Below are 18,871 nucleotides of genomic sequence, written 5' to 3' on the forward strand. Positions count from 1 at the left end.
CGCGGAGAAAGCATTTTGATCGGGTGGAGTTGCGGTACTTGTTCGAAGTTTTGGGAAGGTTTGGGCCGAGATTTGTGGCATGGTTGCGGTTACTGTATGTGGCTCCAAGAACGAGGGTGAGGACAAATGATATAAGCTCACGAAGCTTTGACTTACACAGGGGTGAGGCAGGGGTGCACGCCGTCGCACTGCTGTTTGCGCTGGCCATAGAGCTATTGGCGATGGCTCTCAATGGGTCGGCAGAGTGGCAGGGGACAATGAAGGGACAGAGGGAGCATCGGGAGTCGCTCTATGCCGATGACCTCTTGGTGTATGTTTCGGTGCCATTGGAGAGTTTGGGATGGATTATGGGCCTATTGGGGAGGTTTGGAGGGTTCTCGGGACACAAGCTGAATGTAGGGAAAAGCGAGCCACTCCCGGTGAATGAGCTGGCACAGCGGGCTAATTTAGGGGGGATGTCATTTACGGTAGCGAGGGAGAGGTTTAGGTACTTGGAGATTCAGGAAGTGAGGGAATGGATGGGGCTCCATAAGTGGAACTTACCGAAGCTGGTGGAGGAGGCCATGGAGGATAAGAGTGGGATACACTGCACTTAACGTTGGCGGGGAAGGTCCAAGTGGTGAAAATGAATATTCTGCCGAAGTTCTGGTTTATCTTTCAGGCTCTCCCGATCTTTATACCAAAGGCCTTTGTTCGGAAAGTGGACAAAATCATCTCTGACTTTGTATGGGCGGGGAAGGTGCCGAGGGTGGGGAGGACCCTGCTACAGAAGCAGAGGCAGCAGGGAGGGCTGGTGTTGCCAAACTTGCTTCATTATTATTGGGCGGCGAATGTGGACAAGGTGCGGAGGTGGTGGGAAGGAGAAGGGGTAGAGTGAGTTAGAATGGAGGAGGAATCTTGTAAGGGGTCTAGTTTGAGGTCTATGGTGACAGGAGCATTACCGATGGCTCCGTGTAGGTATTCAGGGAGCCCTGTGGTGCAGTCCACGGTGAAGATATGGAATCAGCTGAGGAGACATTTTAGGGTGGAAGGGATGTCAGTGCTAATGCCGCTGTGCGAGAATCATGGATTTGTATTTGGAGAAAGGGTTCGCCAGTCTAGAGGAGCTGAGCTGCCGAGGGGCAGACAGTTCAGGTATTTACAGGTTAGGGACTTTGCACGAAAGGTCTGGAAGGAGTTCCCTAGATTGCCGGGATACACCCTGCTGGAGCGACTGCTGCTTCTGGATGTGGAAGGGGAGGGAAGAATTGGGGATATATACAAGTGGTTGGGGAGCAGGTAGGCGAGCGGGTGGTGAAGATCAAGGAGAAATGGGAAGCAGAGTTGGGAATGGAGATCAATTGGAGAGTATGGAGTGAGACACTGCGAAGGGTAAACGGGACCTCCTCTTGTACAAGGATGAGCCTGACACAGTTTAAGGTGGTGCACAGGGTGCATATGACTTGGGCGAGAATGAGTAGGTTCTTTCAGGGGGTAGCAGATGAGTGTGAGAGGTGTGGGCGGGGGGCAGCGAATTATGCGCACATGTTTTGAGGTTGTGAAAAATTGGGAAGATTCTGAGCGGTCTGAGCCAGATTAGTGGAGGAGGGAGTGGACCCGGACTTTGGTGGCGATATTTGGGGTTTCAGAGAAGCCAGAGCTCATGGAGAGGAGGAAGGCCGATGTCTTAGCCTTCGCCTCTCTTACTGCACGGCGATGAATTTTGCTGGAGTGGCAGTTGGCATCGCCACTGGGGGTAGCAGCATGGTTGGGTGACCTGTATGACTTCCTGCGGTCAGAGATGATAAAGTATGAGTTCAGGGGCTCAGCAGGGGAGTTTAAGAAAAGATGGGGGTTCAGGAGCAGGAACCTTTTGTCAATGCTTCCCTCCTCTGGAGACATCGAGACCAAGTATAATGTCCCCACCAGACAACCAGCTGAGATTTGCTCTTCCAGTGCGTTCCTGAAATCAGAGCTTGAATCCTTTTGACATGTGGCGGTTCCTACTACACAAATCCAAGCTTTGAGCCATTACTCGAATCTCTTCTTTTCATCACTTGCCACTATTTACTGGTTTATAGTTAAGTATTGTTCTGCTCCAAGTTTCTTAATTTCCCCTCTTCGGATTCGATAGCTGAAATCTGATTAAAATTAGTGAAGGATAACGTGCTTGGGATTATCCTAATTTGTGATTTGGCCCTAATCTCAGGGATGTGTGAACAGATGCCTTGGGTCTACTTCTTCAATTCCTGTGTAACATACACACTCGAAAATGTTTCCAAAACAAAACTTATGAAGAAAACAATCTATTTGAATGAGTATGGGCCGTTGTAAAAATACAATTCAAATTGAAGAAAGATAAAGATGAATTCACTCTGTCAGAGCTTGTTTATTTCTTACCACAGGAATGGAGGGTGTTGCCATGGAAACCAGGTGTAGCCTGGGTGGCACCAACTGGTATCGGTGCAGGTGGACATGTCCGGAATGGTATTGTGGGAAATTTGACGTCACCCTTTCTTCCCTGTGAACCCATACACAAAGATTAGTAATTACACCAGCAGATCCAGCTCACATCATAGGTCTATTCTCGAGAAGAACTCAGTAAGTGAGGTTTGCCTTTCCACAAAAATGTATCAGCAACATGCAATTAGCATACAGCCAGCAATGATTAAGGGACCGTCAAAGACTCAAACGAACATTCATCAATGAATTATTCAGTGTGTCAAAATACCCTTCTGGTTCGAGAAGCATGATCAAAAATCAGAAAGATCTCTCTCATGGAAAATTGCAATGTGCAGTGTTGGGGTAGGGGTTAAGACGCTGTCTTGTAACAAGGGACCATAACTGGGAACCAGCAGGATTCAACTCACACCAGTAAAAAATGGTTAAAAGCAAGCCGAGTTGGAGAATTATTCAGCCACCATTCTGGGACTTTATAAATATAGTCATGAATAATACGATGTAATGGGCAGAAAGCAAATGCCACACTTTGAATCTGCTGCTTGGGTAAAGCAAGTTCTCAAAGCCCAGTCATTTCCAACAGATAAAGCAACTGGAGTCAACTTTTCAAATCCAAGAATAGGATTGTTCTGAGATTTACCATAAAGCGAAGTAACAAAAGCATTCATAACGGTCAATGGCCTTGCAGAATCTTTACTTGGGTTCACAGTATAAAATGATTTCCCCTCTCAAATGAGCTGCACCTCTCAAGCCAGTCCCTGTGACAGAAGGACAGCTGCTACTCTGCAGAATCACTACAGAAGGCAAGTTGTCTTTGTCTAATATGAAGTTAATAACACTTCTTACCTGACCGTCTCCATCCAATGGTTTCTTTGGATCTCAGGTCCTCTCTGCTGGTACACCGAACACTGTTGTTGCTGCTGGTACACAGAGCACTGCTGCTGCTGCTGGTATACTGAGCACTGCTGCTGCTGCTGGTATTGGTACACAGAGCACTGCTGCTGCTGCTGGTATACTGAACACTGTTGTTGTTGCTGATAGACAGAGCACTGCTGTTGTTGCTGCTGATAAACTGAGCACTGTTGTTGTTGCTGATACACAGAGCATTGTTGCTGCGGTTGTTGCTGTGGAGTACTGGCTGGCACTAATGGAGTGTTCATTAGCACTGAAGAGGCTGCGAGAGGCGGCTGCTGAAATGGTACTATATGTAGTGGTGGCACTGGCTGTTGAGAGGTTGGCACAGTTGGAAGCTGTTGGGAACTGGTCGGCCTGTATGTTGTGGACAGTCCGGGTTGGATGCGAGCATGATATGATGGCACTGGCCGGGCGATGGGATAACTGGTTGATGTGGGAGGCTGGCAGGACAGGCTTGCTGCCTGAGTAGTTGGTGTGGGACGAGTCAAAGCCCTCGAAAATGCAGAGTCTATGAGAGAGCAAAAAAAAAATCAGGTTCAGTAAGATTTACTGAAATAAATTATGCTGATTCATGAAATATAAAAGGCTACTGAATCTGTTTCATAGCATTATGGTGTAAGCAACAATTTCCAGAAAGTTCAAACAGCAAGGGACCTGGTTGCTGGAAAAAGCTCCACTATCTCCAAAATAAAATACATCTCTCCAATGACCAATAAAAATATACCAACCCCATCCTGTCCAACCAGACTTGGACGAGAGCTGTACCGGCAAGAGAACCAAACTGTGTTTTCATCACAGCCTTCTCAGAGTTCATACACCGCCTGCATGAATAATCAGGTCAAACATTGCAATTCTACAAAGTCATTCATTATATTAAAAAAAAAAGAGTGCAGGCATCACTGAAATACAAAGAATGATTGCGCAGAAACAGGGCTTTCAAACCAACAGGTCAGTTCTGGTGATAATGCCCAATGAGGCTCCCTTCTATTCCTTTCTCCCCATAAACTTATCTAGCTTCCTTTCAAATATAACCCAGCTATTCACCTCAAGGTCCACATTTTCAACATTTCCTTACATTACCCACATGTAAAGGGTAGTTTCACAAATGAGATGAGGGGTACAGAACGCAATATGGCAATATCTTCTAGATGTGTTCCCCCTCCCAACTTGTCATCTCATCCCATCGATATACTGTCCTATTCCTCCCCCCTCATATAATTACCTAGCTTTTCCTTTGATGCATCTAGACTGAACCACACCATGTAGTAGTTACACATTTTCAGAGCTCTTTGATTAAAAATATTGCCCTTGAATTCCTTATTGCATTTATTGCTGACTATTTTGTTTTCATGACCCCTCATTCCGAAAGCACCCAAAAGTGGAACCATCATCTTCCCCAAATTTTGAATTCTTTCACAACTTAAAGATCGCTATCAAGCTGCTCTTTCCCCAAGAATAGAGCTTCGGCCTAATCAGTCTATCCTGATAGTGGTCGTCTTTCAGTTTTGGTATCACACTTTGAAACTAATTTCACACTTACATCCTGTCCAATATGGAGACCATAGCTATGTGCAGTACCCAGAGGGTGTGATCAAAACAAGATTCAATATAATCAGAGCATCACCATCTCTGCTTTTGCTTTCTATTCTTTAAAAGGGAATCCCAGTGCATCGTGATTTTATAGCATTGCTTACTGATATTGTAATTATTTGTGAATCTGTACCCCTCATCTCATTTGTGAAACTACCCTTTAAACTCTTATTTTCTGAGCAGTGATGGCCTTTTTATTTCTCTTAGCAAAATGCACCACCCTGGACTTGCAACTCATGAAGTTAAATATCCATTTATGCATCCATTTTGCCAATTCTTCCAAACCTCTTGATTCAGGGATTGTGCCATTGTGTTGGAAATTTGCCAACGTTATTCCACAATTTAAGAAAAGTGGGATAGAAAAATCAGCTAACCACAGGCATGTAAAACTAAAGCACATGGGACTGGGTGTGGTGTACTGAGATAGATAGAAAACTGGTTGGCAGACAGGAAACAAAGAGTAGGAATAAATGGGTCTTTTTCCAAATGGCTGACAGTGACCGGTGAGGAACAGTGACCGGTGGGGTACCGCAGGGATCAGTGCTGCAACCCCAGCTACCCACAATATACATTAATGATTTAGATGAGGGAACCAAATGTAATATCTCCAGATTAGCAGATGATACAAAACTGGGTGGGAAGGTGAGCTGTGAGGAGGGTGCAGAGATGCTTCAGTGTTATTTGGACAAGTTGAATGCATGGCAGATGGAGTATAATGTGGATAAATGTGAGGTTAACCACTTTGGTAGCAAAAACAGGAAGGCAGATTATCTGAATGTATATAGGTTGGGGAATGTGCAATGAGACCTGGGTGTCCTTGTACACCAGTCGCTGAAAGTAAGCACACAGTTGGCAAAGAAGGCAAATGGTATGTTGGCCTTCATAGCGAGTTCAGGAGCAGGGATGTCTTTCTGAAATTCTACAGAGCCTTAGTGAGACCCTCCTGGAATATTGTGTGCAGTTTTGATCTCCTTATCTGAGGATGGATGTTCTTGCTATAAAGAGAGTGTAGTGAAGGTTTGCCAGACTGATTTCAGGGACAGCAGGACTGATGTATGAGGAGGGATTGCGTTGTTTAGGATTATATTCGCTGGGGTTTAGAAAAATGAGGGGGAATCTCACAGAAACATATAAAATTCCATCAGACTAGACAGGGTAGATACAGGGAGGATGTTCCCGATGGCAGGGGTGTCCAGAATCAAGGGTCATAATCAGAGGACATGAGATAGACCAGTTATGACTGAGAGGCGGTGAAATTTCTTCATCCAGAGAGTCGCAAACTTGTGAAATTTTCTGCCACAGAAAGCAGTTGAGGCCAAAACACTGTTTTCAAGAAGGAGTTAGATATAGCTTTTGGGGCTAAAGGGATCAAAGGACATGGAGAGAAAGTGGGAACAGGTTATTGAGTTGGATGATCAGCCACGAATGGCAGAGAAGGCTCGAAGGGCAGATCAGCATAACTTTGAGTAGAGCAGAACGTGCCTGACTAATCTAGTTCAACATTTAAGAGGTAATTTCATTCACATGGTAGATAGGAAAATCTATCATAGAATCCCTAGTGCAGGGGGAGGCCATTTGGCCCATCAAGTCTGCACTGACTCTATGAAAGAGCACCTTATCTAGGCACATGCCTCCACCCAACCCCCACAACCCAATAACCCCTTGGACAATTTAGCATGGCCAATCCACCTAACCTGTACATGTATGTTATTTATATAGATTTCGAGAACACAGATGATAATATTCTGAGCAAGAGGTGATTAGTAAAGATGCAAGCATAGAATTTAAGGCAACCTATTGACATCAATTGGAAAGTTGTTGGGAGGTAGGAGACAGCGATTTCAAGCAACGGAAATGGATTCCAGTTGGCAGATTTGACAAGTGCCATTCCCCATGGATTTGGGGATCGCACATTTTTACTATATTTATCAAGGACGTGGATGAAGAACTATAGAATTATATTTTCATGAGGAGAGGTTGAATAAACTCTGTTTGTTCTCACTGGAACGACGGAGGTTGAGGGGCGACCTGATAGAGGTCGACAAAATTATGAGGGGCATAGACAGAGTGGATAGTCAGAGGCTTTATCCCAGGGTAAAGGAGTCAATTACTGGGGAGCATAGGTTTAAGGTGCGAGGGGCAAGGTTTAGAGGAGATGGACGAGGCAAGTTTTTTTTTTTTACACAGGGGGTAGTGAGTGCCTGGAACTCGCTGCCGGAGGTGGTGGTGGTGGAAGCAGGGACGATAGTGATGTTTAAGGGGCACCTTGACAAATACATGAATAGGATGGGAGTAGAGGGATACGGACCTCGGAAGTGTAGAAGATTTTAGTTTAGACGAGTGGCATGGTTGGCACAAGCCTGTGCCAACCATGCCACTCGTCTAAACTAAAATCTTCTGCACTTCCGAGGTCCGTATCCCTCTACTCCCATCCTATTCATGTATTTGTCAAGGTGCCCCTTAAACATCACTATCGTCCCTGCTTCCACCAGACTGGTTTAGCTCTCTCAGCTAAATCACTGGCTTTTAAAGCAGACCAAGCAGGCCAGCAGCACAGTTCGATTCCCGTACCAGCCTCCCCGGACATGCGCCGGAATGTGGCGACTAGGGGCTTTTCACAGTAACTTCATTGACGCTTACTCGTGACAATAAGCGATTTTCATTTCATTTTTCATTGGGGCCAAAGGGCCTGTTCCTGTGCTGTACTTTTCGTTGTTCTTTGTTCTAATGGTTACAGGTGTCAAGAAGTTGAGAGGCACAGTAAATAAGTCCAGATGAGAGTTACAAAGGGATGACGACAGATTAATTTAACAGGTAAAACTATGTGAGATGGTGTTCAGTGTGGGGAGAAATGACATTATCCATGCTGGATCCAAGAAAGATCAATTTTAGCACGTTTGCTGAATGGTTATCAAGGAATTGCAGATGGTCAAAGGGATTTGGGTGTCCAGGTGCACATATCACTGAATGCAAGTGTACACTCAAAACAAAAAACAACAATCACAAATGCTAACAGAATGTTGCCTTTTATCTCAAAGGTGCTGGATGACAAAGTGGAGGGAGTTGTGTTTCAGTTGTATGGAGACTGGGTCTGACGCTATGTGGAGTGTAGGGGAGGGAGTTGTGCTTCAATTGTAAAGAGACTGGGTCAGACAGTATCTGGAGTATAGGGAAGGTGTTGTGCTTCTTTGTATAGACTGCGTCAGACACTATCTGGAGTACAGCATTGTATAATGTCAACCTGCGAACTTCAGGAAGGATATATTAGTCATGGAGAGGGTATAGTGCAGATTCCCCAGAATACCAGGGCTTGATGAGGGTTGGTGGACATAAAATGGTACTATTTTAAAGAGAAGGAAAGTTGTCCCCAGTGCCCTTGCCAATATTTACCCATCAAGCAGTAACGCTAAAACAGATTATTTGGATGTTGTCACGTTGCTGTTTGAAGTAACACGTGTGCAAATTGGCTGCCACCTTTCAACAATGACTACACTTCAAATGTACCTCATTGGCTGCGAAGCGCTTTGAGAAGAGTTGGTGAAAAGCGTTATAAAAGTGCAAGCTCTTTTTTTCCAGTAGAGAAGATTAAGGGGTGAATGCCTTGAGTGGACCTGCCTCCACCACATTGTCAGGCAGTGCATTCCAGATCCTAATCACTTGCACAGTGAAGTTTTTCCTCATGTCACCATTGTTTCTTTTGCCAGTTACCTTATATTTTCATTGCCTACTCACAAACACCACTAAGCCTCAATAGTCCTCGAGAAATAATAAGAACTTTGTTTGGCTTGCGAGTGTTCTCTGCAGGATAAAATTTACCAGAATTAGGCCACTAGGCCCACTTAGTCTGCTCCGCCATTCAATCATGGCTGATATTTTTCTCATCCCCATTCTCCAGTCTTCTCCCTTAACCCCTGATCCCCTTATTAATTAAGAACCTATCCATCTCTGTCTTAAAGACATTCAGTGATTTGGCCTCCACAGCCTTCTGCGGCAAAGAGTTCCACAGATTCACCACCCTCTGGCTGAAGAAATTCCTCCTCATCTCAGTTTTAAAGGATCGTCCCTTTAGGCTGAGATTGTCTCTTCTGGTTCTAGTTTTTCGTACAAGTGGAAACATCCTCTCCACGTCCACTCTATCCAGGCCTCACTGTATCCCGCAAGTTTCACTAAGACCCCCCCCCCTCATCCTTCTAAACTTCAACAAGTAAAGACCTAGAGTCCTCAACCGTTCCTCATATGACAAGCTCTTCATTCCAGGGATCATTCTTGTGAAACTCCTTTGGACCCTTTCCAACGCCAGCACTTCCTTCCTTAGATACAGGGTTCACAATACTCAAAATGGGGCCTGACCAGAGCCTTATACAGCCTCAGAAGTACATCCCTGGTCTTATATTCTAGCCCTCTTGACATGAATGCTAACATTGCATTTGCCTTCCTAACTGCCGACTGAACCTGCACATTAACCTTAAGAGAACCTTGAACAAGGACTCCCAAGTCCCTTTTGTGTTTCTGATTTCCTAAGCATTTCCCCATTTAGAAAATAGTCTATGCCTCCATTCCTCTTTGCAAAGTGCATAACCTCACACTTTGCCACAGTGTATTCCATCCACATTGTATTCTATCTGCCACTTCTTTGCCCACTCTCCTAATCCTAGCCTGTCCAATTCCTTCTGCAGCCCCCCCCCCCCGCCCCCCCCGTATCGTCACTCTCTGCCTTCTGCCAGTCAGCCAATCCTCGGTATCCATGCCAGGATTTTACCCTTAACACCATGGGCTCTTAACATTTAACAGTCTCCTATGCGGCACCTTGTCAAAGGCCTTCTGCAAATAGAAATAAATCACGTCCACTGGCTCGCCTTTGTCTCACCCCGCTTCGATTTATACTTTACCCTGTGGCAGTGAGAACGCTAGTCAGGCAACATATTAGGCAATAATTTACTGTAAGAGCTGATGCGACAACAGCCACCATGAATCGAGTTCGAATCCTGTATCCCACAGATCACGAATACAGCAACACAGTATTAAAATCAATGATTAAAATAAATCATGGCAAACTGCATTAACTGAAATCTGGTGCCAACTGGGTGAGCATTGGCACTGAAACATGCCTGGATATAAACTTTGAGGACCATTAAGAAAGAAGAAAGGTGGGTGGCTTGGTGGCACTGTGGTTAGCACTGCTGCCTAGGGCGCTGAGGACCCAGGCTTGATCCCGGCCTTGGGTCACTATCTGTGCGGAGTTTGCACATTCTCCCTTGTCTGGGTGGGTTTCACCCCCACAACCCAATGATGTGCAGGTTAGGTAGATTGGCCACACTAATTGCCCCTTAATTAGGAAAAACAAACGAATTGGGTACTCTAAATTTGCTCTCATTTCCCTCCATATCTTTGGATGCATCACTTCCAATCCTGCTGCTTTATCAACTTTCAGTACAGACAGCTTATCCAATACTTTTAAACCCTTAGCGTCTGAATTATCACTTATTATGCCGTAGTCTGGGTCACATCTTCTTTCTTGGGAAAGACAAATACAACATATTAATTTGGTACCTCAGCTATCCCTTTGCCTTCATGTAAATCCTCTTTTAGGTCCTTATTCGTCCCTACCCCTTGTTTTACGATTTACATGCTGAAAGACGACTTTGGAATCCTTCTTTTGTTAGCTGCCAGTCTCTTCACACCCTTTCTTTGCTTCTCTTATTTGCTTTTGCACAACCTATCTGAACCTCCTATATCCAGACTGGTTTTCAATTGTATTTTCTATCTAACACCAATCATACCCACTTTTTCTTCTTTATCTTAATTTCTATCGCATTTGTTATCCAGAGATCTTTGGATTTCTTTGCCCGACTGGATTTGCAAAAGGCGTCCTAAATCACTTTATCCAGGGAAAGTGTGGAGCAAGGAGTTCAGGAGCTGCAAGGGATGGCCGTCCTCAACCTGGGGCACTAAACAGAGTGCGGATCGCACCCTCCCGGGTTGAAGTCCCTGACACCCGCCATAGGGGTTGCCTTTCCCAAGACCCGGATCATCGGTGACGCGCTCCTGAGGATCGCTTCAAATGGCCCCCCAAGTCAGGAGTGCCAAACAATAAGGATAAATGCGCCAGTGTCCGAAACGGCCAACTGGAGTGGCGCCAGAGGACAGGCCCACCCATTCGCCACTCCACCAGGTACAACAGCCCCCAGGGAAAGTCACATTTTCTAGGTAACGAGTTAGACAACCACCAGCACTTGTTTCTATCGCAACGCCAAGGGTTTCATGTCACTATCCGGGTAAATGGATTACCAATCCAAATGGAACTGGACACTGGGGCCAGTTTCTGTGGTGAACCGGTGTACATTCGACCACATTCAATCAGGTACCGCAGGGATCTGTGCTGGGACCCCAATTGCTCACATTATATACTATATTAATGCTATGGAGGGAGTGCAGCGAAGGTTTACCAGGCTGATTCCTGGGATGGCGGGACTGTCCTATGAGGAGACAAAGTCAGTTAGGATTATATTAATTTGAGTTTAGAAGAGTGAGAGGGGATCTCATTGAAAGTTACAGAATGCTAACTGGATTAGACAGGGTCAATTCAGAAAGAATGTTCCCAATAACGGGGGGGGTCCAGAACTAGGGGTCATAGTTTGAGGATAAGGTGTAAACTGAGGTGAGTGATGCATCTGTGGAATTCACTGCCATAGACAGTAATTGAGGCCAAAACATTGTGTAATTTCAAGGAGGAATTAGATACAGCTCTTGGGGCTAAAGGGATCAAGGGATATGGGGGGGGGGGGGGGGGGGGGGGGGGGGGGGGGGGGGAGGTGAGGAGGTGAGATCAGAATATTAAACTTCATGATGGGGGAGATGGTGGTGTAGTGGTAATGTCACTGGATTAGTAATCCAGAAGCCCAGGCTACTGCTCTAGGGACATGGGTTCAAATCCCACCACGGCAGCTAGTAGAATTTGAGTTCAATTTTTTTAAATATAAATTTAGAGTACCCAATTATTTATTTTTTTCCAATTAAGGGGCAATTTAGCATGGCCAATCCACCTAACCCGCACATCTTTGGGTTGTGGGGGGTGAAACTCACGCAGGCACGAAGAGAATTTGCAAACTCCACACGGACAGTGACCCAGGGCCGGGATTCGAACCGAGGTCCTCAGCGCCGTAGTCCCAGTGCTAACCACTGTGACACGTGCCGTCCTTGAATTTTAGTTCAATGAATCAATCTAGAATTATTTTTTTTAAATCTAATCTCAATAATGGTGGCCATGATAGCTGACATCAATTATTTGGGCGGTACAGTGACACAGTGTTAGCACTGCTGCCTCACAGCACCAGGGGCCTGGGTTCAATTCTGACCTTGAGCGACTGTGTGGAGTTTGCACCCCCCCCCCCTTTCCCGGTGTCTGCGTGGGTTTCCTCCAGGTGCTACAGTTTCCTCCCAGAGTCCAAAGATGGAAAAATTAGGTGGATTGGCCGTGCGAAATTACCCTTAGATGTACAGGTTAGAATATGGGGATATGGTGGGGTAGATGGGAGAGTTGATCTGGGTAGGATGCTCTTTCGGAGGGTCAGTGCAGACTTCACGTGCCTAATGGCCTCCTTTTACACTGTAGAGATTCTATGATCAGCCATGATCATAAGCATGGTGGAGCAGGCTCGAATGGCCAAATGGCCTCCTCCTGCTTCTATGGGTGACACGGTAGCACAGTGGTTAGCACTGTTGCTTTGTAGCAGCAGGGTCCCAGGTTTGATTCCCACTTGTGTCACTGCAGATTCTGAACGTTCTCCCGTATCTGTGTGGGTTTCCTCTGGGTGCTCCAGTTTCCTGCCACAAGTCCCGAAAGACGTGTTGTTAGGTAAATTGGACATTCTGAATTCTCCCTCCGTGTACCTGAACAGGCGCCAAGTGTGGAGAGGAGGGAATTTTCACAGTAACTTCATTACACTGCAGTAAGCCTACTTGTGACACGAATAAAGATTATTATTATTTTCTATGTTGTTATGCATCCGAACAGTTGGAGCTCTGGGATACAGACACACGGTTCACAACATACACAGGAGAAGCATCTTCAGTGGTCCCCGTATAAGCAAAAGTCTGCAAATCCGCCATTGGTGGTCATCGAGGGACGGGGTCCAGCTTGCTGGGCCTTGACTGGTTAAAGTGCCTCAGTTTGGACTGGCAGTGGGTGTGCCAGATATACCCTGATGGCCTTGACGCAGTACTGGCCAAATTTAAAGAAAGCTTAGGTACTATCCGGGGAACAGCCGCCAAGGTTTTTGTGGACCCTGCAGCCCAGTATTTTTGCGCCCGCCCCAATCTCTGCACCTTGAAACCAAAAGTGGATGCCGAGCTGGAATGGCTCAAACAATTGGGGATCATGCATCCAGTGCAGTTCAGAGATTGGGCAGCACCGATTGTGCCAGTGATGAAACCTGATGGTACAGTCAGGTTGTGTGGTGATTACAAAGTGACAGTGAACCGCACCTCTCGTTTGGACTGCTATCCGGTTGCCCAGAACGAAGACCTGTACGTTCGGCTCAGCGGGGGACGCACTTTCACAAAACTTGACATGAGACATGCCTACATACAGCTGGTTCTGGACCCAGATTCATGGAAGTCTGTGAGTCAACACACGCACCGCGGCCTGTACAGATACACCAGCCTTTCAAAGTGTCACTTTTCAAAAGGTTATGGAAAACATACTTCTGGGGTGATGTAGCCATCTGGGATGGCCACTTACAAAGGATCCCAGGAAATATGGCCACCTGCAAAGGACCATGGGAAATATGGTCAACCCAGGACTCAGACGCTCAGAGCTCATGTATATTGGCAACTCAGACAACTAGAAACTCTAGAAGGATAAAGAGAGACACTGCCATGTGTTCAGTCTCTCTTGGCCCCGGCGCTCGGTCTCTCTTGCCCCAACCTACGCCTAAAACCAAGTGCAGCATTACGACCAGAAGACAAGTTCAAGAGCAACAATAGCTGCCAGACGGATGAGCCCAGCAGAAACAAAGTCACTTTTCCAGACCCAGTCACACATGGTTCGATCAAAGGCATAAAGCCGGGTGCCTGAAGTTAAATACAGGTTGTTGTAGTGTTAGGTGTAATTTAGCTTATAGTGTTTTATGTTGCATGTCGAAGTAATTCTTGTGTGTAAATAAACTATCACTGAACTTGAACTAACTAACTGGTTGTTTGGTCTTTGATCGATATCCGGTAAAACCTTGTGGTGGTATCATTTGATACCTGGCGATTCTGAAAAGCAATATCATCATTAATAACTGTCATATCAGTAGCCAGTTAAAAAGAGCAACATTATTAGCGTCCCGGTGCCAATTGGCAACAGTTACCACAAGTCGGGGTTTACCTGGACGGCGTTTTAATTAAGAATCAGCAAGGGCTACCCTCCTCAGACAAGGAGACCAAAACTACACACAATTATCCAGGGGTGACTTCACCAAGGCATTGTATAATTGCAGCAAGACATCCCTGCTCCTGCACTCTAATTCTATCGTCGGTCACTATGAAGGCAAACATACCATTTGCCTTCTTCACCCCCAGCCGCACCGCATGCTTACTTTCAGTGATTGGTGCGCAAGGACACGCGTTTCCCCATTGTCAATCTATAGCTATTCAGATAATAATCTACCTTCCTGTTTTTGCTACCAAACTGGATAACCTCACAGTTATCCACATTATACAGGGTCTGCCAAGCTTTATACTACTCACTCACACTGAAGCATCTCTGCATCCTCCTCACTCCCCCACCAAGCCTTGTGCTTTCTACAAATTTAGAGATATTACATTTCGTTCCCTCATCTAAATCATTAATATATATCGTGAAGAGCTGGGTTCTAGCACTGATCCCGGCGATACGCCACTAGTCACTGCTGCCGTTTGGAAAAAAAAACATTTGTTCCTACTTTTTGTTTCCTGTCTGCCACAAACTTCCTAACCATCTCAATACACGATCCTCAGGGCAGCATGGTGGCCTCGTGGTTAGCACAACCGCCTCACGGCGCTGAGGTCCCAGGTTCTATCCCGGCTCTGGGTCACTGTCCGTGTGGAGTTTGCACATTCTGCCCGTGTCTGCGTGGGTTTCGCCCCCACAACCCAAAAATGTGCAGAGTAGGTGGATTGGCTGTGCTAAATTGCCCCTTAATTGGAAAAAATAATTGGGTAATCTAAATTTATAAAAAAAAAAATTTTAAAAATACACGATCCTCAATATGATGCACTTTACTTATACACTCTAATCTCTCATGTAGGACATTGTTGAAAGACTTTTGAAAGTCCAAATAAACCACATTCTCTGGCTCCCCCTCACCAACTCTACTGCCTACATCCTCAAAGAATTCCAGTACATTTGTCAAGCATGATTTCCCTTTCATAAATCTGCCCAATCCTGCCACTGTTTTCCAAGTGCTCGACTATTAAATCTTTTATAATGGACTCCAGCATTTTGTCCACTGCCGATGCCAGGCTGACTGGTCTATAATTCTCTGTTTTCTCTCTAACTCCCTTTTTAAAATAGTGGGGTTACATTAGCTACCCTCCAATCTATCGGAATGGTTGCAGAGTCGATAGAATATTGGAAGATGACCACCAATGCTTACACTATTTCTAGAGCCACTTCCTTAAGTACTCTGGGATGCAGATAATCAGGTCTTGGGGATTGATCAGCCTTCAATCCCATCAGTTTTCCCAACACCATTTCCCTAATAATACCAATTTCCTTCATTTCCTCCCTGTCACTATGCTCTGTGTTACCCTACATTTCTGGTACGTTAGATGTGTCCTCATTTGTGAAGAACCAAAGTATGCATTTAGTTGGCCAGCCTTATCTGTGTAATCCATGTTTTTGAAATTCAGAGTACTTAATTTTTTCCAATTAATGAGCAATTTAGTGTGGCCAATCCACCTACCCTGCACATCTTTGGGTTGTCGGGGCGAAACCCACGCAAACACGGGGAGAATGTGCAAACTCGACAAGGGCAGTGACCCAGAGCCGGGATTGAACCTGCGACCTCGGCACCATGAGGCAGCAATGCTACCCACTGCGCCACCGTGCTGTCCATTGTCTGTATAATCCCGACTACATCATATCTGTTTACATCTATTTGCATGATTAACTCATCCACTTTATTGCGAATGCTAAGCACATTAAAGCATAACACCGTTTTAACATTCCTTGTCCCATTCCAACTGTTTTTCACTGTGGCCCTGTTTGATTCTGGCCCTTGATTTCTCTGCATCGTCAGTGTTCAACTGATGCCGAGACCAATGACCATACAGCTCAGGGCCGAGGCAGCTCAAGACACCAATGGCGGGGCGCAGGAACCAGGGGATGCGCAAGAGGCCAAAATTGGATTAAACAGACATTTTGGATGCTTGTAGTACTTTTTTTTTATAAATTTAGATTACCCAATTATTTTTTCCAATTAAGGGGCAATTTAGCGTGTCCAATCCACCTACTCTGCACATTTTTGGGTTGTGGGGGCGAAACCCATGCAGACACGGGGAGAATGTGTAAACTCCACACGGACAGTGACCCAGAGCCGGGATCGAACCTGGGACCTCGGCGCCGTGAGGCGGTTGTGCTAACCACTAGGCCACCGTGCTGCCCGTATGTTTGTAGTACTTGAGGAGTTTAGAGTTAGGGATGGATGAGACCATGGGAGGTTTGAACTGAAGAATAAGAATTTCAGAATCAAAGTATTGACAACAAAAAGTGAGAAATGTGCTCAGAATTTCAATTGCTGAAGGTTCCCCAAGTAGTGGTAGCATCAGTACTCCTGCATAGCAATAATCATGACAACTAATTGAGTACCTTGTAATGTAAAATCGATGTAAACCTTTAGCTATGATGGTGAATGGTGACAGGCACTGTGGATGGTTGAACACTGGAAATCCTATAAAGGTTTACCTCTAAAATGGGATCTGCAACATATATTGTCAAATACTATAGATAGAAAAGTAACTAAAAAGGAAAATTGGAAAGGCCAAGGGGAATACTACTTCAGTAATATAGAATATATAGGACAAACAGCCCAACTAGTCAGTGCTTGGATTTATACTCCACTTAAGTCTCCTACCATTCCATCAATTTCATTCTTTCTCAATGACTTCCTATTCCTCTTTCTCTCATGCACTTGTCTATTTTCTTTCTAAAGTACCTAAGCTATTGACCTCAAGCACTTTCTGTGGTAACGAGTTCCACATTAGGGAAGATAACGCTGTAGTGGTATTGTCACTGGACTAGTAATCCAGAGACCCAGGATAATGCTCTGGGACCCAACATGGTAGATGGTGACATTTTAAATCAAATTTTTTTTTTTTTTTTTTTTAAAGCCTGCAATTAAAAGTCCAATGATGACCACAAAACCATTGCCGAATGTTGTAAAAAAACATCCTGTTCATTAATGTCCTTTAGGGAAGGAAATCTTCCATCCCTACTTGGGACTCCAGACCCACAGCTATGTGGTTGATTCTTAACTGCCCTCTCAAGGGAATTTAGGGATGGGCAATAAATGCTGGGCCAGCCAGAAATGCCCATGAATGAATAATTTTTAAAAACTGTCTCAGTGAATGGATAATAAACTGGGCAGATTCTGTAGGACAGACATACCTCGCCAATCTTACAGGATATTTTGAAGAGCCAGAGATGAAAGAAACAGTGGATTGTTTGTAAGGATTTTAAAAAAGCATTTAGTGAGATGCGATATAAAAGACTTCTGCAAAAACAAAATCATCTGGGATTGAGGATGTGGCTACAAGGATAGTGTTAAGGCAAAAGATCTGGGTTTCAAGAGTGTTGAACAGAAAGAGGTGATGAATTATGTTCCAAAGAGGTCAATGCTTTTCAGATTTACAGGAACAATCTGGACTTTGCAATCGAGGGAACAATATGAGAATTTACTGATTACACCAAATGTACCTAATCTTACTTATACTTATTAATAATCTATATAAACCATATCCAACTGGCGTGGCAACTTGTAATAAGAAAGGAAGACTGAAGTTACCAGAATAGATAAACAGATAACAGATGTGGCAAAATGATATGTAATGCTTTTTGAAAGCAAGAATGGAGAATGGAAAAGCTCTTAAATGGTGCGATTTTAAACGGACAACTCAGAGGAACCTGGGTTTGTAGATATCAGGCCATTAAAGGTGGAAACATGCGGTGATAAAGACACCAGTTTTATACCAGGAGCACAAAGCCTGTTTTAGCTTGTTCGGATCCCTAGTCAAGAACCTGCTGAAGTCCCAGGCTCAACTCGGTCTTCTATAACATAAAACCAATTGGAATAGTGCAGCCCAGATTCAGTGGAAAGGCATGAGGATTCGCAGGTATAGCAAGGGTCTGGGAAAATCAGAGCTTTTCATTGGTGTTGACAAGTGATGCGGTGACCTGATAAAATCTTTTAAAATAGTGATTGAATGTTTTCACTGTTAAGTGAGCGTGCAAGGGAGGGGAGAAGCCTGTTAGAGAAGGTATAGTTAGAAAAATGTCTGAGTGGTTAGAAATTTAAATTTTCTCGCATACTCTTGCTGATGAAGAGTCCGTCAATTATTTAAAAAAAGAATTAGATTATTCCACGAAAAAAAGGAATACTGAAGAGCACAGTGAATAAGCATGGTAGAGAAGGTTGAACTAAAGTATGTGAGGAGTGAGTGGAGAGTGGGACACTCTGGGTATTAAAAGGATAGGAGGAATAAATTGAAAGTAGAATCAGATTAATTGACATTCCAAAAATTAAATGGACAGACTTGCCCGTTTCAGAGATCTTGCGCTCCAACTGAAGTAAAACCCTGAAACTTTTAACAGTCCTGACTGAATATACTTGCGAGAAACAAAGAGGATTATTATACATACGCCCTGAGGAAACAGATGGGTGACTGGGGGATTGGTGAGGTGCAC

The 18,871-nt window shown here is 44.8% G+C and overlaps 1 protein-coding gene across 1 annotated transcript in view; it reads right to left on the minus strand.

Moving 5' to 3' along the window:
* Positions 1–18,871, minus strand: part of LOC119953461 (E3 ubiquitin-protein ligase Arkadia-like) — a 119,988-nt gene that overhangs the window by 85,545 nt on the left and 15,572 nt on the right. Inside the window, exons 7-8 of the mRNA XM_038777766.1 lie at positions 3,286–3,862; positions 2,380–2,500 (exon numbers count right to left, since the gene is read on the minus strand). Coding sequence (XP_038633694.1) covers positions 2,380–2,500; positions 3,286–3,862 — 698 coding nt within the window. The remainder of the gene's footprint in view (positions 1–2,379; positions 2,501–3,285; positions 3,863–18,871) is intronic.

The sequence above is a fragment of the Scyliorhinus canicula genome, chromosome 18 (assembly GCF_902713615.1).
Source record: "Scyliorhinus canicula chromosome 18, sScyCan1.1, whole genome shotgun sequence".
NCBI lineage: Eukaryota > Metazoa > Chordata > Chondrichthyes > Carcharhiniformes > Scyliorhinidae > Scyliorhinus > Scyliorhinus canicula.